Below are 23,931 nucleotides of genomic sequence, written 5' to 3'. Positions count from 1 at the left end.
TGAGACTCCATCAACCTGGCTTACATGGTTTGCTCTGCCCTGGGGAATCCTTGAGGCTCTGTCCCACCCAAGTTACAGCCCACTCAAGCTGTAAGTAGTGGCTTTTCCATGTAAATGGCTGGTCTCAGCTCAGGCTTCAATCTTCCTAAATCCTCTCAAACAAGCAACAACCAGCCTCAGCAAGCCCCCAGCAACAATACCTCTGGCTAAGTGGCCTCAGGCCTGGCACAAGCAGCAGCCAGCTTTGGATCACAGTTTGGCTTCACCAAGGCTAGCACAAGTAGCAGCCATCTGCAGATGTAGCTCATGCTGGGTGGCCCTGGTTGGAACACAGGTAATGGTTGACCCTGTCATGCACCACCCAGGAAACCCCAGAGCCCATGCACCCAGTGGACAGCTACAGACCATATCAGAGCACCACCACCCTACCGCTACACAGCTGATCCTCTCTGGAGGATCAGCTGTGACCACCAGGTCAATGGTCACAGCCAGTCCTGGCAGCTGACTGGCCTGGAAAATCCTTCCCATTGACCTGCCAAGAGCAATCAAGGCTCAACTACAAGAGGAAAGTGTACTCAGCCCACATGAAGGTTGTATGTCAAGTACCCAGCTTGGGTGATAGGTCAGGCTGTGCTACTGGACCCTACTATATTAGTCCACATTATCAAGACTGGGAGTCATAGAAGCTCTAGTTAATACATAGAAACAAATATAGGGAGGCTGCCAAAATGAGGAGACAAAGAAACTTGGCCCAAATGAAATAACAGATCAAAACTCCAGAAAAAGAAGTAGACAAAATGGAGATGAGCAATTTGTCAGATGCACAATTCAAAACACTGGTTAAAAGGATGCTCAAGGAACTTAGTGAGGAAAATAATAGCATAAAAAAGACGCAGGCAGAAATAAAAGATATACTAATGGAAATAAAGAACAATTTACAGGGAATCAGCAGTAGAATGGATGAAGACAAGAATCAAAGCAAGGATATGGAACATAAGGAATCAAAAAACAACCAATCAGAATAACAAGAAGGAAAAAGGATTTAAAAAAAAAAAGGGAATAGCATAAGGAACAACTATCAAGCATACCAACATTTACATCATAGGGGTGCCAGAAGCAAGAGAAAGAGCAAGAAATTGGAAATCTATTTGAAACAAATAGTGAAAGAAATCTTCCCTAATTTGGTGAAAGAAATAGACATGCAAGTCCAGGAAGCACAGAGAGTCCCAAACAAGATGGATGCAAAGAGGCCCACTCCAAAATACATCATAATTAAAATGCCAAAGGTTAAATATAAAGAGAGAATCTTAAAAGCAGCAAGAGAAAAGAAGTTAGTTATCTACAAAGGCGTTCCCACAAGACTGTCAGCTGATTTCTGAAAAGACACTTTGCAGGCTAGAAGGGATTAGCATGAACCATTCAGAGTCAAGAAAAGCAAGGACCTACAACCAAGATAGCTTTACCCAGCAAAGATATCATTTAGAATTGAAGGGCAGATAAAGAGCTTCCCAGACAAGAAAAACCTGAAGAAGTTCATCATCACCAAACCATTATTATATGAAATGTTATAAGAACTTATTTAAGAAAAAGGAGAAGATCAAAACTAGGAAGAGGAAAATGGCAATAAACACATATCTATCAACAACTGAATCTGAAAAACAAACCCAGAAAACAAGACATACAGAGAGAATCATGGATACGCAGAGTGTTCTGAAGGCTGCCAGATGGGAGCTGGGCTTGGGGAAATGAGTGAAGAGGTGAGGGGATTAAGAAGCACAAATTGGTAGTTACAGAATAGCCATGGGGATGTAAAGTACAGTACAGGAAATGGAGTAGCCAAGGAACTTATACCATGACCCATGGACCTGAACAAAAGGGTGGGGATTGCATGAGGGAGTGGGGGATGATGGGGGTAAAGGGGGAAAATTTGGGACAACTGTAACAGCATAATCAGTAAAATATAATTTTTAAAGGCAAAAAAAGATGCCTTTAGATTGAAAAACCACCACCTAACACTTATTAAAGGGCCTTCTTGAAAAAGTGAAAATTATCTTGGCATTATATTGGTCATATGCACCGGGAAAAGTAAACATTATCTAAGGGATTGGAAGATGTTTGTTGGTTTTGCCTTTAGTAGCCAGTGGTGTGCTTGGGTCCTTGAAGCTCAGGTGGGGACTTAAAGGCCAGCAGAATGTTATAGAGCTTATATGAGCAGTAGAGCTGGAAACAGGACAGATGCTGGAAGTGGCAGGAAGGCTCCCAAAGCAGGGCTGATGAGGCGCCAGAAAGATATATTTCCTGTTATAAGTTGTTTATTTTGGTGAGCTCCATAATGTTTACCCTCAGGAAAGTCAATAGTTACACAGATATTTTTAATTCTGTTAACAGCTCTGAAGGTTAGTGTTTTAAGACTTTCTCTACCCCAAAAGGACTTAATCTACTACGTGTATTATCTAAAACATGGTCCAATATTAAAAGAAATATTCCTTTTGAGAAATGCACAATGATCTACAGGTGGTCATTCATTTCCCAACAAATCCTACCCATTAGCTGTATAGCCTAGTGGCTGAATGCATGACCTTCAAAATAGACCACCAGAATCCTGGCTCAGCTACTTATTATCTGTGTGGCTTTGGGAAAGTTGTTTAACCTGTCTGTATCTCAACTGCCTCACCTATAAGATGAGAATGACAGTATTTCCCTCATATGGGTGAAGTGAGACACCCCAAGTAAGGGAGACAGAGTCATGCCAGTTATAGAGCGGCTGACTCTCGTTAATACCTCATTCTTTATTATTTCCATTTTTATGGTTCAAAGTCTGGGCCCAGGGATGGTAATCATTCCTCACTCACTATATTGCTAGACAGTAGAAAAATTAGTAATAGTTCTTTTTCATTCCTCCAAAATGATTTATGTTAGAATTTGAGACTCCAATGCCTTTCATACATAATGCTAATAGTACTTGTTAAAAAATTTTTGGTATCATATAAGGCTATTTCAATGACAATAGTAGTAATAGCCAACTTTATTCTAGACTCTTAGCTGAGAATTTGATTATTTCATTCTCACAAAACCTAGTTTTTTAAGAAAAATAACTCGTAACAAAATTTAAAGGTTAGGAACCTGAGGCTTAGAGAAGTTCAATAACTTGCTTGAAGTCACATACCTAGTGGATATCAGTAAGAATTTGAACATAAATTTATCCAAATCAAAATGGCTACAGATAAGTTGGAATGTAGTTCCACATTGCCGATTATTTTTAAATCCCAAAACTACCCATGTTAAAAATGGAACCACATTGTAGAATATACACATGACTCTACTCAAAGTCTATTCTTCAAAATTTACAATAGAAAAAACCACGTTTTAGTGAATAAGAGCTGAAAGCTTTAACTTGGTACATAGCTCTTGAATCCTAGTTGAGCCTAATTTTCTCACCTCTAGGGCAAAGGTTAGCTTGGCCACAGTCTGTGGTGCTGTGGCATTCTTTTTTGGGCTGTGACCATGAAAACTACTCTAGGAATGGGATTGAAATTAGGCCCCGTACCATCATACTGTCCTGACATACTGTTTTGATATGTAACGTGCTGTCTTTGTACTTGGACACTAACGCAGACCTGTCAAATTACAAGCTCAAAGCAGCATTCAGCCTCCCTCCGTCCCTCCCTTTCTTCCAGGAAGAGTTTCCTCTTTCAAGTTCCCTAAGAACTAGAATTTACTCACTGGTATATGCTCTGGAGGCAGAAAGCTATTTCTTCATACTCTTTAGGGCAGGATATAAAGTAACCACAGATTTTTGTTTTTGTTGTTTGTAGTCATGACAATTTCATTCTTTAACGTTTTGCTACCGGCATTACTTTCTCCAGAAGCCTTCCCTGATTTCCATTTGCTGGGTAATATACCCAATTTCTGTGGTGCTCCCATATCATTACCCTTTCTACTCACAAAATGATTGTTTTTAAAGCCTGTCTCCCTCTCTAGGCTGTACTTGCAGACAAGAATCATGTCTTATTTAAGGGTGATACTAAGTACCAACATGGAGTTGTAGAAGGATCTATTATGACAGGTTGGGCATTTAGACATTTTTAAAAGATTTTATTCATTTATTTTTAGAGAGAGGGAAAGGGAAGGAGAAAGAGAGGGAGAGAAAGAGGAGAAAGAGAGGCATCGATGTATGGTTGCCTCTCGCACGCCCCCTAATGGGGATCTGGCCCGCAACCCAGGCATGTGCCTGGACTGGCAATCGAACCAATGACCTTTTGGTTCACAGGCCTGCACTCAATCCACTGAGCCACACCAGCCAGGGTGGCAGTCAGACATTTTAACTGGTTGGTATAAGTGTAAATTGGTTAATAAATACTCTTAATATCCCATGTGGCCGTATGCCAGTACTCAGCATAATCACACTGTCTCGTACATGGTAGGTGCTCAGATAGTGCTTGTTGACTTGACCAGTTTCTTGACTCGATGCATAAACATTGCACACATCAGAATCTGATTGACAGCTAGATCTGTCAGTGGTGGCATAAATGATCACGAAACTTTTTCTTTCTTTATTCCTCACCCGAGGACATTTTTTCATTGCTTCCAGAGAGAGGGGAAGAACAGATGAAGGGAGAGAGGAAAATATTGATTGGGTGCCTCCTGTATGCACCTGGACCAAGAATTGAATCAGCAACCTAGACATGTGTGCTGACCAGGAATCGAACCCACAAACTTTCAGTTACAGGACGACTCTCAAACCAACTGAGCCATATCAGCCAGGGCAATCATGAAACATTCTTCATATTCAAGATCCCTTGATCCCTACAGATCCCAATGACACTAACACCCTAGGAAAAAATACTTGCTCATGCCTCCATGAGGCCTTCACACGGTTCCATTAGAACCACTGCTTTCTTTGAGGTCTTGATCCTGTCCCAATACAACCATAATAGTAACCAAAGCATAATGACCAAGACTGATGGTCGCTGGGTACTCTGTGTTTGGAGTGGTAGAGCCCTTACCTGTCTGTGTTGTTGGGAGACTTGGTATCCCAGTCCTGCGACGGGCTGATTCTGCATTTTCTGAAGCAGGATCTTTTGCTGAAGTGGCAAGGGTGACCTTAGCAAAGGCTGGTTTGACAGAGGTTGGGTGGGTGGGGGTGGTGGCTGCTGCTGCTGCTGCTGCTGCTGCTGTTGCTGCTGTTGCTGCTGTTGTTGCTGTTGCTGCTGTTGTTGCTGTTGTCGTTGTTGTTGCTGCTGAGCTGAAATCGAGCTCTGTGGCTGCTGCTGCTGCTGCTGGGTATAGTGTAGGAGAGAAGGCTTGTTCTGAGAAGGCAAAACAGAAGGCATCTGTTGGTTTGCTTGATCTGAGTTAAAATGGAACAAAGGCTTGGTGTTGCCAAGACGGGGCTCCATGGCCGTGTGTGAGCTGTTAATAAAACTTCGACTGAGATCCTGAGGCTTCTGCTGCATGAGAGCATCCAGGTGCCCTCCCTGGGCCGAGGGGCTGGCCTTATACATGTAGTTAGCCATGACTTTCGACTGGCTGCTGCTGCTAGCTACCCCAGGCATGGGGGAGCTCTGTGGGCTGAATGGCTGCTGACCAAAAGAAGGGCTGGGGATTTTCTCCTGCCCAAATGGACCTGGAGATGGCCCAGCGGGAGAGGGCAAGGCTGACCAGTTAGTAGGCTGGTGCTGCTGCATCCGGGCATGCTGCTGACGGTTGGCGGCTATCTGCTTGAGCTGCTGGGCGTGGGATACTTCCTGCCAGCTTGGCAGGGCCCGGCTTGCTCCTGAGGCTGTCTGAGGCTGAGCCTGGCTTTGAGGGACTGAAGGAACTGGGGATGAAGTCGACAGAGCCGAGCTGGCCATGGAGAATGCAGGGCCAGTTGATGGTGGCCTCAACTGAGGGGAGCCCGACGGGCCCTGCGTCAGACCTGGGGAGTATTCACTTTTGATCACTGTCTTCTCCATAGGCAAGGAGGGCCTGGGAGTGCTCCTCTGGCTTTGCTGACCCAAGTCAATGTTAAATGGATCATCCTGCTTTATGGTAGCATTGATCATGTTCTCCAGCTCAAGGTCACTCATAGGAGGCACAGATATGTTGGTTAGTTCATTGAACAGTTCCTGCAGTTCAGGGTCCATCAATTGCTCTCCAGAGTCATCTCCGTACCTGTTAGGAAAAATATTCTCCTGGGCCATCTGGTTATCCATGTGCTTACTGCAAGACAGAGTCTCCCCTGGTTCCTTCTTCACTTCTTTTAAGCCCATGCTAAACATGCCATTGCCAGGAGAATGTGTATGGGGAGGCAGGTTATTAGTCTTTCTCAGTGTTGCTTGGCTCATGGGCAAGGTCGCTGACATAATCTGACTTTGTCCATTATTTACTTGGAGGCCCCCTTGTCCTGCAGAGAGGTTCTCCCCAACACGGAGTCTTTTGATATCAAGGAATGAGTTGTCGACAAAGCCATTGGGCCTCTTGCTGTTGACAGGAGACAGGTTAACTATCTGTTTTCTCTTCAAGGAACCCTGGAGCTGAAAGACAGAGGGGGAGTAAAAAAAAAAAGAGCCATTAATCCAGAGGTGCTTCTAATCAAAACTGGTAAATTTAAATGTTTCTTCCATTTACACACAGGATGAATTTTTTTTAAAAAAGCACAAATAAAGAAGAGTGGAAGATATAAGGGAACCCACAGCAGCCCAAACAAAGAGAACAAAATAAAATGTTTCTGGAGGAGCAGATCAATTAGTGACTAGAGATCGCTGTGGCTCTCGTAGTCGCTGCACAGGCCAATGGATGAAGAACCCTTCATATATCATCACAAGTTATTGATAGCATCTACAGTTAAGCACCAAAGTGTTGTTGCTGCTTTCAGTTGCAGGCCAAAATACCCCATGTGCACGCACACACAACCCCACTCAGCTACAGATGACTGGCGGAAGGTCAACTTTGACCCGGATGGGAAATACTGAACAGTCCAAAACTGGGACACAATTTCCGGCTGTTTTTTTTTTTTCTTCACAGACTCAACCCTTTCATTACTATTATCCTCTAAGTAAATACTTAGAATTATTGTTGTGTCCACAGAGATACGCTATCTGGCATTCATCTATTTTTCCTCCTATAATCCTGTGGCTTTGCTTTCAGGCCCATGCAACAACAGAAACCGAAGTTTTTACTGTTTATCAAATGAGACACTGAGCACAGATTTTCCTGGGGATTCATTTCTTCGGTTGCCTGTCTCTGAATCTTGTAACCACAGCCAAGGTGTAGAGAGGCAGTACTGTATATTTCTACAGAACACAGGCTTTGGGAGCTGAGTAAGCTGAGTAAATTCCAACTTTGTCACTGAGTGCTAAGTGACCATGGCACTTGACTTAGCTGAGTATCAATTTCTTTCCCAGAAAATGGAGACAGTAGAACTTACCTCATAGGAAGAAATGAGATAATGCACGTAAAAGTTCATCATGGTGCTTGCTATAGTAAGAACTCAATAAACTATAGTTTAAATAAAAATTATGGCTCACTATATTCTCAAAGGGGAAGGTTTCTCTAAGTTACAACAGTAACAATGGAATGTTCAAGTATTTCATTCACTAACCCAATCATTACATTGTATGATATGAACTTCAGAAATTTTAGAGGAAAATTTAAGTTACAACAACCACACAGTCACACCAATAAATGAAAAAAGAAACATAAATGCTCATCATTGATCTTGAGATCCTTGTTGATTTGCCTCTAAAGTGAGAGACAACATCTAGCAACGTGTGGATTTTCCAGTCCAGCTGACCTACTTAAGTATTTAATGTTTGCTCAGGATAACTGTAAAATACCTGAGGCAAAAGGATACTTCCCAGATAGAAAGTCCTATCATTTCTCTTTTCCTACCTTTTCACTTACTACCACTGCACCACCCTCCTAAAGATTTCTAATTAACCTAATAAAGAAAATGTGACTGAGTGTTCATCACACGCCACGTATTGTAAACGTGGTTACTTTACTTTCCTTAGTCTTTACGACAGCCCCATTAGGTGTGTGTTATTTTATAGGTAAGGACACCAGGGATCAGAGTGGCCACATAACTTACCCAGTGTCACAGTTAGGAAGTGTTCAGCCTGGGCTTTAACTTGAGGTCTGCGTAGGTCTACCGCCTGTGTCATTTCCACTGTATTATGCTGCGGTTTGGGCTATGGTTTGCCCAGTGAGAAGGGGCAGGAGAAGTGAGCACAGAGACATCCTGGGTCTCTGGTAAAATGGCGAGGAATCTGGGGGTGGCCGGGATGCAGCACAGAGCCAAATGTGAGCAATATGCTTCTTGTCATCAAATCTGTTTCAATAGTACTTTATCTGTGATTTTGCCCAGTCACAGGTGGTATACAGTTATGGTGATGTGCCATGGTGGTGTAACTGGTTTTTGCCTTTTACCATTGCTAACTGGTCATCAGAGAAAGGAGCCCAACCCAAGCCCCTTTACCCAATCGGTTCCTTCCATGGTAATTCTGGAACTGGAGAAAAGGAAACCAGCCTCTCTTTGGGTGGCTGTACAGTGATTTACAAAACGTGTGAGCTGTTGTTTCATATGTCAAACAGGGCCAGAAAGTAAGTCTGTAGAAAGAGGAATGAAGCTTGTACCTCAGTGTGCAGCTCACCAGACCCTTCTCTGAGTCTCTGTCTTTGTGGACTCCTAACCTTGTCTACTCACTGATGTGGGCGACGTCTTCACAGAACACTGTCAGCCATCACCACCTTCAGGGTCTGCCCTCACGGGGTCAGAAAGAGCATAGAACAGGGTCTGGCCGTGTTATCTCAAGAGTGGCCACACTGATTTATTTCAGTGTCAGTTACATTTTGAAGGTTCTTTCACAACTAACAAAGAACAAACAAAGGAATACATTCTTTTTTCCAGGTTTGGGTTATCACCTTTGATTTATTTTCCACTGCTTTGGAAAAACCTGTTCCACCAGATTCTCCCATTGCTCTGCCCCTCCCTGGGCAGGGCAGTACATTCCCCAGGAAGCAGCACAAGCACTTTCTCTCAGCCACCAGGAACAGGGAGGCAGTGATTACGCCTCTAAAATTAGCAATGGTTATAGTAGTAGTGATAATCATAATAGTAATAATAACAACAAAGTCATTTATTGAGGGCTGTGTGCTAGGCATTGTGCAAATCTCTCTGTAGTGGTAATCTCATTTGATTCCCACAACTCTAAGAATCCTCACAACTCTACGAGATTGAGACTACAGTCACTTGTTGCTTAGCGACAGAGATACATGAGAAATGAGAAATGTGTTGTTAGATGATTTGATCATTGTGCAAACATCATAGAGTGTATTTTACGCGAACCTAGATAGTCTAGCTTACTGCTTCACTTTAAAGCATGCTACTATGCTGAATACTATGGAAGATTGTGACACACTTATAAGTATTTGTGTATGTAAACATAGAAAGGTACAAAGAAACATGTTATACTAGATAGAGTGTATGAAGAGGGAGGGGTGGGGTGGGCTGTGGAGGGAGGCACCATTGAAGGGAGGGAGACTAGATGTCAGAAGGAGGGAGGAAGAAAGAGAGCAAAGGAAGAGAAGGGGAGAGAAAGGGAGAGCAGAGATCGAAAGAGACCCAGAGAGATAAAGCTTGAGATGAGACATAATAAAAGGGAGAAAGGGAGTAGAGAGATTCAGGGATGGAGGTAGGGAGAGAGGAAGAGGGAGGGAGAGAGGAGGGAACTGAACTGGAAGGACAGAGAGCAGGCTCCTACGCTCCTCTTGCTCCCTCACCGACTCGAGCCCTGGCAGTGGGCAGGCGGACAGGACGCTGAGCCTCCTTGTGTGCTTAAACCACCCAGAGACAGCAGTAAATTCAAAATTGTGGTGGAGACCACCCTTTTCTTTCCACATCGCAAAACTTGTGTTTATAATTCACTGTAATCTTATGAGACCACCCTCATACGTGTGGTCTGTAGTTCACCCCAACATCGATATGTAGCGCATGGCTGTATTTCTTACCTACACCCTCCCCTTTTCACAGATGAGAAAACTGAGGTTTGGAGATTGACTGACAGTTCAAGATCACACCAAAGTAAACAAAGCCAAGAATCAAACCAAGTACCCCCACTGCGGAGCTTGTGCTGTGCAGTAAATGGTACCCACACCCGTGTTTTGAGGAGGCCCGGGATCCAGTCCTGACTGTGGCATTAACTTGCTTTGCTATTCTAGACAAGTTATTCTACCTCTATGGGCCATAGTTCCCTTCTTTATGAATAGGATTACCTCTGAGAACACTTTCCTGCCTGAACCCGGAAAATAACAGGTACTGATGGAGTAAGAATTGTTTAGGCATATGTTTGGCTGTGTAAAGTCACCGCCAAGTATAGCTGGATGGATGACTTAAGGTGGAGAACAGAAGTCTCCTTAGTGATGTTGTGGAAGACAAATCATGAATAAAAGACATTTCTCTAGGACTCCATTAGGTATTAGGTTTATCAAGAGAATTTTGGAGGTAGTCTGTGTTAGAGATGGAGGTGAGAGAGGAAGTGGGAAGGAGAGAGAAAGGATCTGGACTAGAATCTTTTCGCAGAAGCTTCTAGTCAAAGTCACGTCACCAAGACCCACCGAATGCACAGATGCAGCGGGCACCAGTGACTGGAACCATACTATATAAATGATTCTCAAAGTTCAAACTTTACTTTGGAGTATTTCCTTTGCTGAGCTAAAAATTCTTATCAGATACGTGGCTCTGAATCATGGCATAGAGTCTCTTAGAGTTCTGTGACAAAAAGCAACTTCTAGGAGGAGTAGAGGAGGAACATAGATAGTCACTAATACATTAGTGAGAAGTAGTTTATGAGAAAATTCAGTGCCACCTTACCAGGCCAAGAATAGTCCTAAGGTAGTGCCAAGGGAATAAGACTCAGCCAGGTAAATGATGGTGAATGAAGACATGGCTGTGTGTTGAGAAGGATGAGGGCAGGACTAGAGGGATATCGGGAGCTGCCCAATGCAGTGCTGAGAAAGATAACATGGAGGATGGGAGAAGGATAAGGGCAATGCATATCCCGAGGGCCAGAGGAGTCAACAACTTCCAGAACGCACTGAACAACACTGAAGGGACAGAGGGAAAAATCAGGGCAGACTCGGCACAGAGCCCAGGGACCATGGTAGTTTTAGGGGCCCTCAAAAATATTTTAATTTACTTTAAAACAGGAGAAAAAACCATTTAGGTCAAAGGAGTGTTTTCATATATAATAGGAACATGTTTATATTTACGCCAACACAGTTAGAAAACATAATTACAAAATTTTGTAAGGAAGAAGGGCCCTTAAAAGCCAGAGTACCTAATGCTCATAGACATTTCTCACTTAATAGCTACTGTATATTAAATGCTTATTTTAAAACAGGTACTCTTACCATCAAGACTATGTAGAGTCTCATTTAATCTTCTCACAGCTCTCTGAACATATATGGTGACCCTCATTTCCCAAGTGGAAAAACCGTGGCTCCTGACAGTAAGATTACACGGAGGATAATAAGGAGGCAGCCTGCCAACCCAGGCCCTTCTGGCTCCAAAGTCCTTGTCCTTAATCACTCACCACACAGCCCGCCTTCCCTTCTGCCTTTAACCTGACACACGTCAATACTATTCTGGACACAGAGGACACAGCCAAGACAAAAGGATACTAGAATGAAGACGTACGGGCAAAGGGGAGGCCATGTGGGACTCATGGGGAGGGTGGCAGGGAGAGAATGGTGACATCACTGGTTGGAGTGTGATGGAGAGAGCTCAGGACATCACCCTCGAGGCTCCAGCATAAGAAAGGGAGGAGACGAAGGGTCATGCGGTCGGTCAAAAAGATTTACTGAGCACCCAGAGAGAGTTAGTTCTGAGCCATACCCTATCACATCATCCCTGGCATGAGAGAAATTAGGCAGAGGGTTAAGCCAGTGGCAGGAGGTAAAGGCTTCAAATGAGCACAGCATCTCAACGCCTACATTTCCCATTACCTAGCTGGATGGAGAAGTATTTTTTGTTTGGTACCATAAATTTGTGCCCCCAAATTCTGATGTTGAATTTGTGACATTATGCATATAGTATCACCCTTTCACGAGCCACCCAAGGAAAGGGCTTCTTTGAGGAATGACTTCAACACAGCAAGTCTAGTCTGGTTTGCATACTACACAGGGCTCACTGTACTTTCCTTTGCTGAGATCCAGCGAACTGTTTCTTTTCACGCGTGTCCCTGTTCTGATGCTTCTACTTGAACACCTCAATGCTATTTGAGGTCTGCAGTCTCTGTGGGCCAAGGAGCAGGCCTGCTCAGGCCCTGGGCCAGACACAGCCGCCCGCCTGCTCCAAGTGCTAGGGATGGAGGTGCCCAGGTGCCCATGGACAAGGGAAATCCAGCCCACAGTGGAATTGGGGCTGGGGTCCCTTGGTAAACCCTTCTTTTTAAACAGCTGTGCTTTATTCTTCCAAAGGACTTGAAACATAAACTTCCCGGAGGGATTTGAAAACGCCATTATTGCACAATCCTCTGGTTTCTGTTTCATCCCCTGCCCCCTATTCCTTTCCACAAAATAAATGCATTCTTTGTCTCCTGGATTGCCCCAGAAACAGGGAATATGCCACACAAAGGTAACAATTCAGTCCATAGGTCACATATTTTTCTGTCTTTCTCGACGAGGTTTAAACACAAGAACCAAAGTGACCACTGCCCAGCTACTCAGGGGACTATCTCGGTCCCATCATCTATAAACTTTCCTCAGGCCATTTCACACATTGCTGTTCAAAAACTGGGCTGGGAATACATAACATTAGAAAGAAACCAACCCCCCCAATAATTTCTAATCTCGATTTGATTCTTGAAGTAAAAATATTTGGGATTCTGCAACAGTAAATTCCAGCTCAGCACTGTACCGGGAGGTGAAAGCAGTTCCTCCCTGGCTCTCCGGCCCCCAAACAAGCTAAATGTGGTTTTAAGGCGTTCGCTGCAGATGTCAAAAACTCCCCCTTCTTATCTGGCCCTTGTAGAGTTCTGAACTTCCCTGCATTGTATTTATGTCCATATAGTAATTAGGTTCGCTGAACCAGATTTAAGATCTTTAAGGATGGGCCCTGTGTCTTATTCTTGACTGGGTTCCTTTTAGCATCTACCACAGTTCTGGACATTTTATAGGTGATCAAACAGTAGTTTGTTAGTTGATCTCAGTACTTGGGAAGCTGGGTCCTTCGGACTACTGAGCAGTAAAACAATGGTAAGAAGAAGGCTGTGGCTGTGAGGAACATTTTTATATTTAATTCAAGAGCAGTGTAATGGCTACACTGGAGTTTTGCTTGAGTGATCACTTTTGTCTGAATCCTGAAGTCAGAGGAATGTGAAGCCCTGAGAATTGGAACCACAAGAAAAGCTCATTGTCATCCATGTGAATCAAAAGTGAAGGTGTACTCTGGCTGGTGTGGCTCAGTTGGTTGGAGCATCGTCCTGTAAACTGGAAGGTTGCAGGTTTGATTCTCGGTCAGGGCACATGCCTAGGTTGCAGGTTTGGTCCCCAGTTGGGGCACGTACAAGAGGCAACCGATCCATGTTTCTCTCTCACATTGATGTTTTTCTCCCTCTCTCTTTCTCTCTCCCTTCCCTTCTGAAATCAATAAGCATGTCCTCTGGAGAGGATTTTAGAAAAGCGAAGGGGAGCGTGAAACTCTGTGTTGGACCCAAGGTAGTGTGGAGTCTCTGGGTGAGATTCCAAGGAGGGATGCAATGCTGAGTCCCATCTCGACCCCAGGTGCCACGTGAATGAAAGCACTGGAGCTGATGGGTGCCGAGGCACCTTTCCTCTGCGATTTTCCATGCCTTCTACTTGTATTCCTTCAAGAATAAGTGTGAGCTTTTTGTTTTGGTTCACTTTCTTTTTGGTAGAAAGCATGTTAGATCTATCTGGAAAATCTGTTCCATAAGGTTTGGGCTCTGAAAACTGTGATTAATTTAGCCAACAAAATAGCTATTTTTTATGATAGGCAATAAATTTTAATATAGATAAATTTTTATAGGGAAGCAAGAGCACTGCAAATTCAGGATCTTTGTAGAGAAAACATATCAACATACTGCCCTTCTAAAGACACTAAATGCCAAGATCTCCCATATTCAAGATTTCCTGATCAACTCCCCACCCCCTTTTATCTTCAATGGCTGGCTTGTCGAAAGTAACTGGAAGGGCTGGAATTTGCCTCAGAAACACACTCATCATTAGCATGCAGAGAAAGAGCATTTCATTACTGCATCTTCTCAGCTCGAACACTTCCATCACTTCCCATTGGAGATTGTTCCAAGCTTATCATGAACCAGTCACTGAGGGGAAAGGGAAGACAACCATTGCAACTCTGCCCCAGAGAAGCAGGCATCCTATTTTATCGAAGTAAATGGAAGGCTGTGAGATCTTGGAAGAGCGTGGAATTCATCTGTTAATAAGCCTGAGATCTAAATGCTGCTTTCCTCCTGTTTATTGTATAACCTTGGGCCGGTCACTTCACTCACCTGCACGACGGGTTTTTTAGTGGGGATTAACAACCGTCTATGGCAGTGATTTTCAACCACTGTGCTGCAAGAATTTTTAAAGCATGTGATACCTGACTATTTAGTCAGGGGCACTGAGCTCTTTTCCCTTAGGTTGTCAAATAAAAAAAATGACAACAGCCAACACAACAATAGCCAGAGGTGTCAATAAATCAAAAGTATAACTATTTTTTGTCAGATTGGCAAAAAATATATTTTTGGTGTGCCACAGAAATTTTGTAATTAGCTTTTGTGTGCCGTGAGATGAAAAAGGTTGAAAACCGCTGATCAACGGGAAGCCCAGCCATGTTCCCACCTCGGAGATCTGCTCCATGACTGAGGGCTCTTTTTAGGGGAAGAGGCAGAACTTGAACTTAATCCTGTGAGACACGTCCCTCTGTCGTCCTGATTGTCATGTGCCAGGAAGGAGCTGGGCAAAGGCAAAAGGAAGATAACAATATGGGCTTTTCCTCATTTGTAAATTGGAATTTGTTTACTCGTTCACTCAACAGATACCGGTATTTATGCAGCACCAAGTATATATTCTGTGAGACTATATATTCTATGCCACAGGGTTGCTGTGAGGACCAAGTGGTTAAAGCACAGAAAGAGACTGGAAAATTGGTTGTAAAGCACAGTTCTCAATAAATGTTAGAACTAATAAAAACAAACACACTAAAAAGAATTCACCAGTCTGTCTGGAAACAAAGCAGAAAGTAACGATTCGATGGATTAGCTGCCCTGAAGAAGTGTGTGTGGGATTACGATTGTACAGGGCAGAGGACTCTGCCTGGGAAAGATGGGAAAGGGACCCGTGTCCCTCCCAGTGAAGTGCCCCCAAATATGCAAATGAAGATGATGTTTTATGAGTCTGATATACTGCTAGTGACAGTATAGACGAAACTTGTCTGGCAGGACAGGACTGTTTAGATTAAATTAAAAAGTTCAAAGTGGAATTATTTTTTCATACTGTTTACCACCTTAAATAAAGTCATTCTGGATCCATTCAGTAGTAGTCAGCGTGATTGACCTGCCAACTAGATTCTTAGTTATCCTGACTAGTAGCTGCAATTGTCTCGTGCAAGGGCCTACAGGGGCCATCTTTCAGAGAAGGACCCTGTTTAACAGCAAACTGAATAGACTGTTCTATAAAAGCCTGAAAAACTCAGGCACTGTGTGCATGAAATACTTTAATCATGACTCACTTTTTGCCCAGAATATATCGAAGCAAGTCCAAAGTAAATGCTATGTCTAAAATGTTGGCAATTCTCTTGAAATCTCCAAATGTCCTCCTCAGCAGAATGTACAATGTGTTATGTTTCATTACTCAAGTGGCTTCTCTTTCCCGCTTCGCTGGAGGGCCCACTCTGGAAGCTCTCATTCTAAGGGGCCTAGCTCAAGTCCATCTCCTCTGTGAGGCCTTCCCCTCCTACTTCCCCTCACATTCTTTCTTCCTGCTTTAATGGTTTGAGCACTCTCCGTCTCACATTATTTTTGGTAGTTGATTAAGCTTTGTGAGTTTTTCACTTCAATGGGATTCTAAGAAGTTAGCGGAAGAGAGAGTACCTTGTGGAGCTCATCTAATTGCACAAGCCCAGTCCAGCACTTGCCCGGGGAAGCACTCACTGACTGCTGATGATTTGACTTGTTGGGCAGTCTGTGGTGTGGGGACATTAGATGAGTCCGTTTAGGGGGCATCTATGGTTCCCTGAACCATACACCTTTTATAAACCGCAGGGCTGTTTCTTTGCAGCTCTGTCCAAGCTAGAGCTGCTGGGCACAGGGCAGAGCTGAAGGTATTGGAGAAGTAGGGAAATTGTGGATGTTTTAAGAGGTTGCTATTCTTTTCTTGTGCTGGTGGGAACTGGACTCATCCCAAAGTGTTGGCCAGTTTGAGTATGAGGAAGACCTAGATAGCAGAGACAGTGCCGTGATTCCATTCCAGGGTTGTTTACTAATCATTTGGGGGGTTGAACACAGGTACTAAAGAGCTCCCAACTTTCTTGTAAAATAATGTGAAATAGAGCCACCCATAATTCCATGCAGCATTCACCTTCATCTTCAGTTGCTTATCAGACTTAGATAGGTCCCGAAGGTCCCTGTCTCTGAAGTCACATACTTCATTCTTCTTTGGGCCCCCTCTGCTGTAAGCACAGTGAGCTACCTAGTATCTTGCGTTATATTCTGTGAATCTCACCCTACATTTTGCCTCTCCCCACTCCATCTGTTCTCTAATAGCAACAAAGGGGATCTCTTTCTCAAGTTCCAGCTATGTTACAGTTGAGCCTTGAACAATATGGGTTTGAACTATGTGGCCCACTTATACATGGATTTTTTTCAATTATATTCAAAAACTTTTTATTGCCTTACCACCATGAAGCAATTGCACCAACTGCATTAGGTTACCATAAAGCAATCATATTGCTGCTGCTTCATTATCGATGAATGAATCATTCTACCTGTAAATACACATGAATTTCTGTCTCACATTACCTTTTTATTTTTATGTCTAGTGGTAGTAAAATGTATAATATCTACAGTGTTTTATATCATGTAAGACAACACTGATGTGGGCACTGAAAGACGATTCACCTTGGAAATAGCATAAACTTACAATACGGGTACAATCCACTACTGTAAACGTAGACTTTTTCTTCTTATGATTTTCTTAATATTTTATTTTCTCTAGCCAACTTTATTATAAGAACACAGTATATGATATATTAACATACAAAATATGTGGTATTTGACTGTTTATGTTTTCGGTAAGGATTCCAGTCAACAATAAGCTGTTAGTAGTTAAGTTTTTGGGAAGTCAAAAGTTTAACTCAGATTTTTGAGCACCAAACCCCTGAGTTGTTCAGGGCTCAACTGCACTGTTTCGTTTTTGTTTTTGTTTTTGTTTTTTAACTCCTAAAACACAAAAGTTGATTTCATCTTCAGGTCTGGTGCATATAATGTTGCCTCTAACTGGAATACTCTCTGCTTCCTCTTTTCACTTTTATTATAGCAAGTTCCTCCTTTTCCTGTAAGTGGCACTTTAATGTGAGCCTAGCAGAGATTTCCCACGCCTATCTAAGATGCGTTTTCATCGTTTCTTTCCCATCTCAACCTCTTCATTGTTTCCTTTATAGTACTTAGTACAATTTCCAAATATTTTTATTAATTTGCTTCCAATTTTTAAGTTGGTTTCCATGTTATACAATGAGCCCTAGAGTGGGAGGCTTGAGCCCTGTCCATCTGGTTGACCACTTTATCTCCCTCTTGGTGTAACTCAAACAAATATGAGATTAAAAAAAAAAAAAGATTGTTTACGGCAAATAAAAATGTCTAGAAGGAAATACTTCAAGATGCTGAAGTGACTTTGCCCCAGCAGACTGGATCAAGGCAGACATTTGAATGAAGCTGAATCAACTACATATTTTTCTAGTAATCAGGAATTGAAACAAGACCCTCTCAGCAGTCTCTGTGCATTTGAAATGAGAGATATGTTTGCGGTGCCTGCACTGGGTCATTCTCAGCCTGTACAGCGAGAGAGGGAAAGTAAGGCTACAGAGATAGGAGAATGGAACCGATGCACAGGGAAAGGCTGGGATGAGAAGCCATCCACAGAAAGAGAGAAAGGGAAGGAGGGAAAGAGGGAGAGGGGAAGGGGCGGGGGAGGGAAAGAAAGGAAAGAGAATCCTGAAGCTTTCCAACTCCTGGTTCCAGCACTCTGGGAGACTCTACTATATTTTCTGTGATTGAGACACTGTAACTTTCCAGTAATTCTCTTTCCCCCACCCCACCCCACCCCACCCCACTTCTTACTTTTTTGCTTGCAATACTTTAAGGGGCTTCTGTTACTTGCAACAAACCATTCCCAACTAACTTTAAGGGGCTTCTGTTACTTGCAACAAACCATTCCCAACTAACAAGAAGATGTAATGAGGCCAATGACACTGAAATTAAAGTTTTCCTAAGGTAGATGTATATTTTTCCTGATTGATTAAAACTGAAAAGCTGAGTGGAGGCTAAATGCACACATTTGTTTTGGTTTCTCTCTCAGCTTTCCACGTGTGGTCATTACCTAGCTCTTCCACAGCCTTTCTGAAAGAAGAGCGTTATGAATTAAGAACAGGGCTGCTGTTCCATGACAGCAGCCTCCTAACAGGGTTTCCATTGTCTTCACATATCTTTACACGGCATTCCCAGGGGAGGTCCAGAGATCCTATCTTCCCCAAGTCTCCCCTCAATTCCCAAGAGCTTTCTGAAAATAAACCTGCCGTCTGAATCAAGTTTAGACGGCCCCGGTCTGCACTGTGTTAAATGGTTTGGGTGCAATCACCTGGAGACAGAGGCAGGATGAACAGACCTTTTAAGAGGTCCTTGCAATTTTAGGCTCATCTTTAACTCCATTACAAAGGAATGTTAAGCAGCATTTAGAAGGTAGTTTGGCAAAGTACCTGAGAGCACCAAACAGTTCCTTTGATGTTCTTGGCATTGATGTCATCATTCTTTTGAAACTTTTGAAGAAATGTATCTCTTATAGCAACTGTATCTAGGTTCAATATAGAGTGTTGATGTGTGTTTTCTCTGGTCGAATGTTAGCCAGAGTAACTATGAACCGTATGGACAGACACTTTTTTAGAAGGTACCTCGGCTTTCACTCCAGTCTATGTTTATTTTCACATCAAAGACACATCTAAGGGGAAATTGCTTAACTAGTCTATGAAACATGAAGAGGTTTACAGAGATATTTGGTTATAATTGAAAAAACCAAAACCAAAACCTACACTCCAGGCAATTTAAGTCTTTCATGCTGGGAAATGAGAATTTATTATGGCAGATAGAAAAGCTCCTTTGCTTTCCATGAAGGTCTGAATACCGACTTTTTAAGTTGGCGTTAAAATCCCACTATTTGCCATACATTTATGGGAAATGATTCTTGATGATTTAAATGACATTAAATGGGGGACAATAAAGCCTTTATATTGTTTGCAGTTTAACTGTGCTTTGAAGCAATGTCCTATAGCAATACAATGCCCTCACTTTGATCTAACTTGCTCAGCCCAGTAATTATATGACTGAGATGACTTCTCCACCTGACAGATTCCAATTCTTCATGTGTGGCCATATTCTTTGAAGAGAGAAAAAACCCACCTATGTTAGAAAATAACGCTTTAAACAGCTCAGAACTGTGAATCAAGGGCGACTCTCTGTCAAAGCAGTAGGCCTGGCAGAAGGCCCTTCCCTGCACTGTATGACGAGAGCCAGTCTTGCCCGGTATGTGCTTACGTTATTCTTGAAACTTATCTCTAAATAGGAATATGTTACAGTTACTTTCTGTGAGTTCATGTCATGATAAATCAACATCCATCATCTTTAAAAACGAGAGCAGACTGCCCTAACCTGGGCCTTGGGTTAACTGCTAAGTGACTGCTCCCTGATAAGAAAGAACTGATCGGCCTGCCATGAAAGGCCACGGGATAATCAGACAAGCAAAAGGGCTCATTTTGCACCATTCTGCAAAGAAAACTGTTTACTGTGTTGCTTGAGTCTGCTTAAAATATTAAAAGCACAATCTTAACTCAGGAAGCTCCTAATCCTCAAAAATATTACTGCTGTTTATTTCATTTGCCTTTTAGACACAACGCAGGACAGATTTAAACTGAGAAAGCTCACCAACTGCAGCCTTGTAAATTGCTTTTAATCCAGGATGTCAGCAGGATTGATACACTGGAACTTTGCCCCACGCCCATCCCCCAACCCCGAGACATACATTTTTTCACTGAACCTGGCTCACCATCAATATCTTATATTCACCAGTCAGATTTCTAGAGGATAAAATACTTCTCTAACCATGACCCATGATCTGCATGTATATGTCTTCATAGATGTCATTCTGATCTCAAAGAGAGTCTTTTTCTTCCACCAGTGTCTTTTCCTTACTATCTTCAAATCCCAGCTCAACATTCATTCTCAGAGCTCACTTCTGTTATTTTGTGCCCTAGTAAGCCATTCTAACTATGGTTTGCTTTCCTTGTGTATTTGATGCTTTGGGCTTATAATTGGTATTATACCTTCTCAGTGCCCCCAGCAAGATTGTAAATATTGTTTTGTGTCTTTTAATGTCTTATGAGGCAATATATTGTAGTGGTCAAGAGCCTGAGGTTTGGCATCAGAGACTCGAATTTCAGTGCAGGCTGTGTCCTCTATGGTGTAGGAGGGTTTGGGTAGTTAACTCCTCTGAGCCTCAGTTTCCTTCTCGGTATAATGGAGATAGTAGCTCCAACCCAGAAGTTGTAGTGAGTCTCAAATGAGACAATGTCTACAGAATCTGTACTCAAAATGTACGATGGCTCTAGTAGCTCTCAGTTGTCTTTAACTTCATTTGAAACGATTTTGCTAGATTGTATTGTGATAGCTGTCATATCACCGTGCATTTAAAAAAACATATCAAAATTGGGGGATTTTGTGTAGTCCTTTTAATATTGCAAATGGAAGAAAATATGAAATATTTTTGGCATATTGTGCTTTATTATTTCAAGAATGGTAAAAATGCAACTGAAATGCAAAAAAAAAATTGTGCAGTGTATGGAGAAGGTGCTGTGACTGACAGAATGTGTCAAAAGTAGTTTGTGAAGTTTTGTACTGGAGACTTCTCACTGGACGATGATGCTCCATGGTCGGGTGGACCAGTTGAAGTTGATAGTGATCAAATCAAGACGTTAATTGAGAACAATCAACATTATACCACACTGGAGATAGCTGTTATATTCAAAATATCCAAATCAATAAAGTTATTAGTGAAAATGGAAAATGTGTCTTTTATTTTATGGAAAAAAAAACCCCATACAGACTTTTTGGCCAACCCAATAATATTAGCTAAATAAATACCAGCTATTTTTAAATTTAGTCTTCTGGGTCCTCTCATAAGACCCAAATGAGTGTTTAGCATACGGCAGGAAAGAGGCGCAAACAGCATTCATTGAGTGACTACTCAGTAGAAGGTACTTCCCACATATTATCCCATCGAATCCAAGCTCCTCTACTTTCTAGTACTGTGACCATGGGCAAGTTACCTCACTTCTATACCTTGATCTTTCTCATCTATAAAATACAGGGGTTGGCATAAATAACACCCCTTTTTACTACAAAAATCTTTTACTACAAAATCATAAGCATACAATTCTATAACATAAGAATAGCAAACTTAAGCACACCATACTACATTTTAGGTGAAATATTCAAATTAAAACTATAAATTATTACACCCATATTACTACCCTACCAACTACACTCAAGTGGGCATTACTTCTGCTGGATTCTGTATATTTAATAATTATACTTATATCACAAAGTTGATGCAAGATTAAATGACTACATGGAGAGTGCTCAAAATAGCCCCTGACACAAAAAAGTGCCCAATAATACCACTTATTATTATTATTTTTTTATATTATTACTATTAAGTACTTAAAACAACCCTGACAGTGGATATAAGGAATTTCATTTTGTTGATGAGAAAAATGAAGCTACAAAAGTTTAAGCAACTTGACCAAGGTTGCCCAGCTGGTAATTGAGTCAGATTTGCCTGACTGTAAAAACTTATGCTTTTTATGAAATGTATTCACTGGAGGAAACTTCTGTTTCATGCTAGGGGATTATTCCGGGGAAGCACTATACTGACAGCTAGCTCCTCGGGGCAGTGGACATCACAGGCAAGGCGGAAAGTGAAGGCCTTGGAGCAGTGGGTAAGGGATGAGGTTCAGGACGATGCAGTACCATATGGCCTCTCTATCTTAGACACCGACCAGAGGAATGGTGACTTAATTATGAGTCCGTGGGTAGGCATCAAAGGATTTTAAGCAGGTGAGTAACCATGATTTGTAATGTAAAAACACACTTACAATCAAATATTTTCTGATGCGTTATAGGCAGGATGTCTTAAACCAGAAGAGCAATGAGAATATCTCAGCACTCAGAGACAGTGAGAACTGGACTGGAGCTAAGGTGGTGGTAGTGGAAATGGAGATGATGGGAAAGAACTCAGAAACCAAATGAACTCTGTGATCAAGTCCATGTGGAAAATGGTGTGTGTGTGTGTGTGTGTGTGTGTTTGTGAGAGAGAGAGAGAGAGAGAGGAGAGAGAAGAGAGAGAGAGAGAAATTAAGGCCAAATCCACCTTTCTAGATTAGTGACAGAGTAGATGATGGAGTCATTTGCTGAGAAAAAGAATGTAGGGAGAGGAACATGTTTTCTGATGAGCAAATAATGGATTCCAGTTTGGATATGTTGAATGTGAGATGTTGCGGGGCACGTGAGTAGAGGCGTCCCCTTGCTATCCAGATATCCAGACTTATAGATCAGGAGAGAGCTTTCAGCTCTCTATACAAGGTTGGTAGAAATGCACATAAGCATTCGTTGAATGAAATGTGATTGTGAGAGTCCAAATGGAAGTGAGGAATAAGAAGAGGGATGGGAATGGAACTCTGGGGAACATCAAAATTTAAGGAGGAAAGGAATAAAGTGGAGGAGATGAGCAGCAGAAGCTAGGAAGAGAGCTTTAGGGAGGGACTGAGCAACGTCATGAAGTGATTCAACCTCACTAAGACGTCGCCTGGTTAATAAAAGCAGAGCTACCTCCATCACGCTGGCGTTTGATGGCCGTTAGGGAAAGATGCCAAACTGCAATGTGTTGAGGACCGAATGGGAGGTAGCAAACGGAAAACAAGGTGGGTAGATTATTTTTCCTAAATGCTCAGGAGAGGTAGGAGAGCAGCTGTAGGGAACTACAGCAGTGACTGTCAACCTTTTCCATCTCGTGGCACACATGAACTAATTATGAAAATTCTGTGGCACACCAAAAATACATTTTTTGCCCATGTGACAAAAAATAGGTATAATTTTGACTCATTTGCACTGGACAACTGTTGTACTGGCTTTTGTCATTTTTTTAATTTGACAATCTAAGGGAAAAGAGGTCAGTGCCTCTGACTAAACAGTTAGGTATTTCATGTTTTAAAATTTCTTGTGGCACACTGGTTGAAAATTACTGAATTACAGCACAGTAGTCTGCCTTATCAGTTTTATATCCTTCATAGCAGCTGGTATAATCTTTTGTACTGTGTAGGTACACAGTTAAGCCCTTTTGAATAAATTATTCTGTCTTCTTGCCTAATCCTTTCACTTTATCTTCTTTGGTTTCTTCCATATTTTCTCCTCTTCTCCATCCCATTAAGAATTGCAGTGAGGCTGTAATTCCTTGATCAAATGCTATATGGAAAGCATGTAGTTTTCCTGTTTCTTCTGGAGGAGTTAAGTAGCCGGTATGGAAGAGGAACTGTAATATGCGTTTGAAGTCAGCCAAGATGAGGGAAGCCAGGCCACAAGAAACGTTAAGTATCATTGAGAA

At 42.3% G+C, this 23,931-nt stretch overlaps 1 protein-coding gene across 1 annotated transcript in view; it reads right to left on the bottom strand.

Annotated features, from left to right (window-relative positions):
- The window catches only part of MAML2 (mastermind like transcriptional coactivator 2), a 346,248-nt gene that overhangs the window by 100,771 nt on the left and 221,546 nt on the right, over positions 1-23,931 (bottom strand). Inside the window, exon 2 of the mRNA XM_024574631.4 lies at positions 5,007-6,518. Within this exon, the coding sequence (XP_024430399.2) occupies positions 5,007-6,518 (1,512 nt within the window). The remainder of the gene's footprint in view (positions 1-5,006; positions 6,519-23,931) is intronic.

The sequence above is a fragment of the Desmodus rotundus genome, chromosome 5, assembly GCF_022682495.2.
Source record: "Desmodus rotundus isolate HL8 chromosome 5, HLdesRot8A.1, whole genome shotgun sequence".
Classification (NCBI taxonomy): Eukaryota; Metazoa; Chordata; class Mammalia; order Chiroptera; family Phyllostomidae; genus Desmodus; species Desmodus rotundus.
The sequence above is the reverse complement of the archived record's forward strand: the minus strand, read 5'-3'. Positions and strand labels throughout refer to the sequence as shown.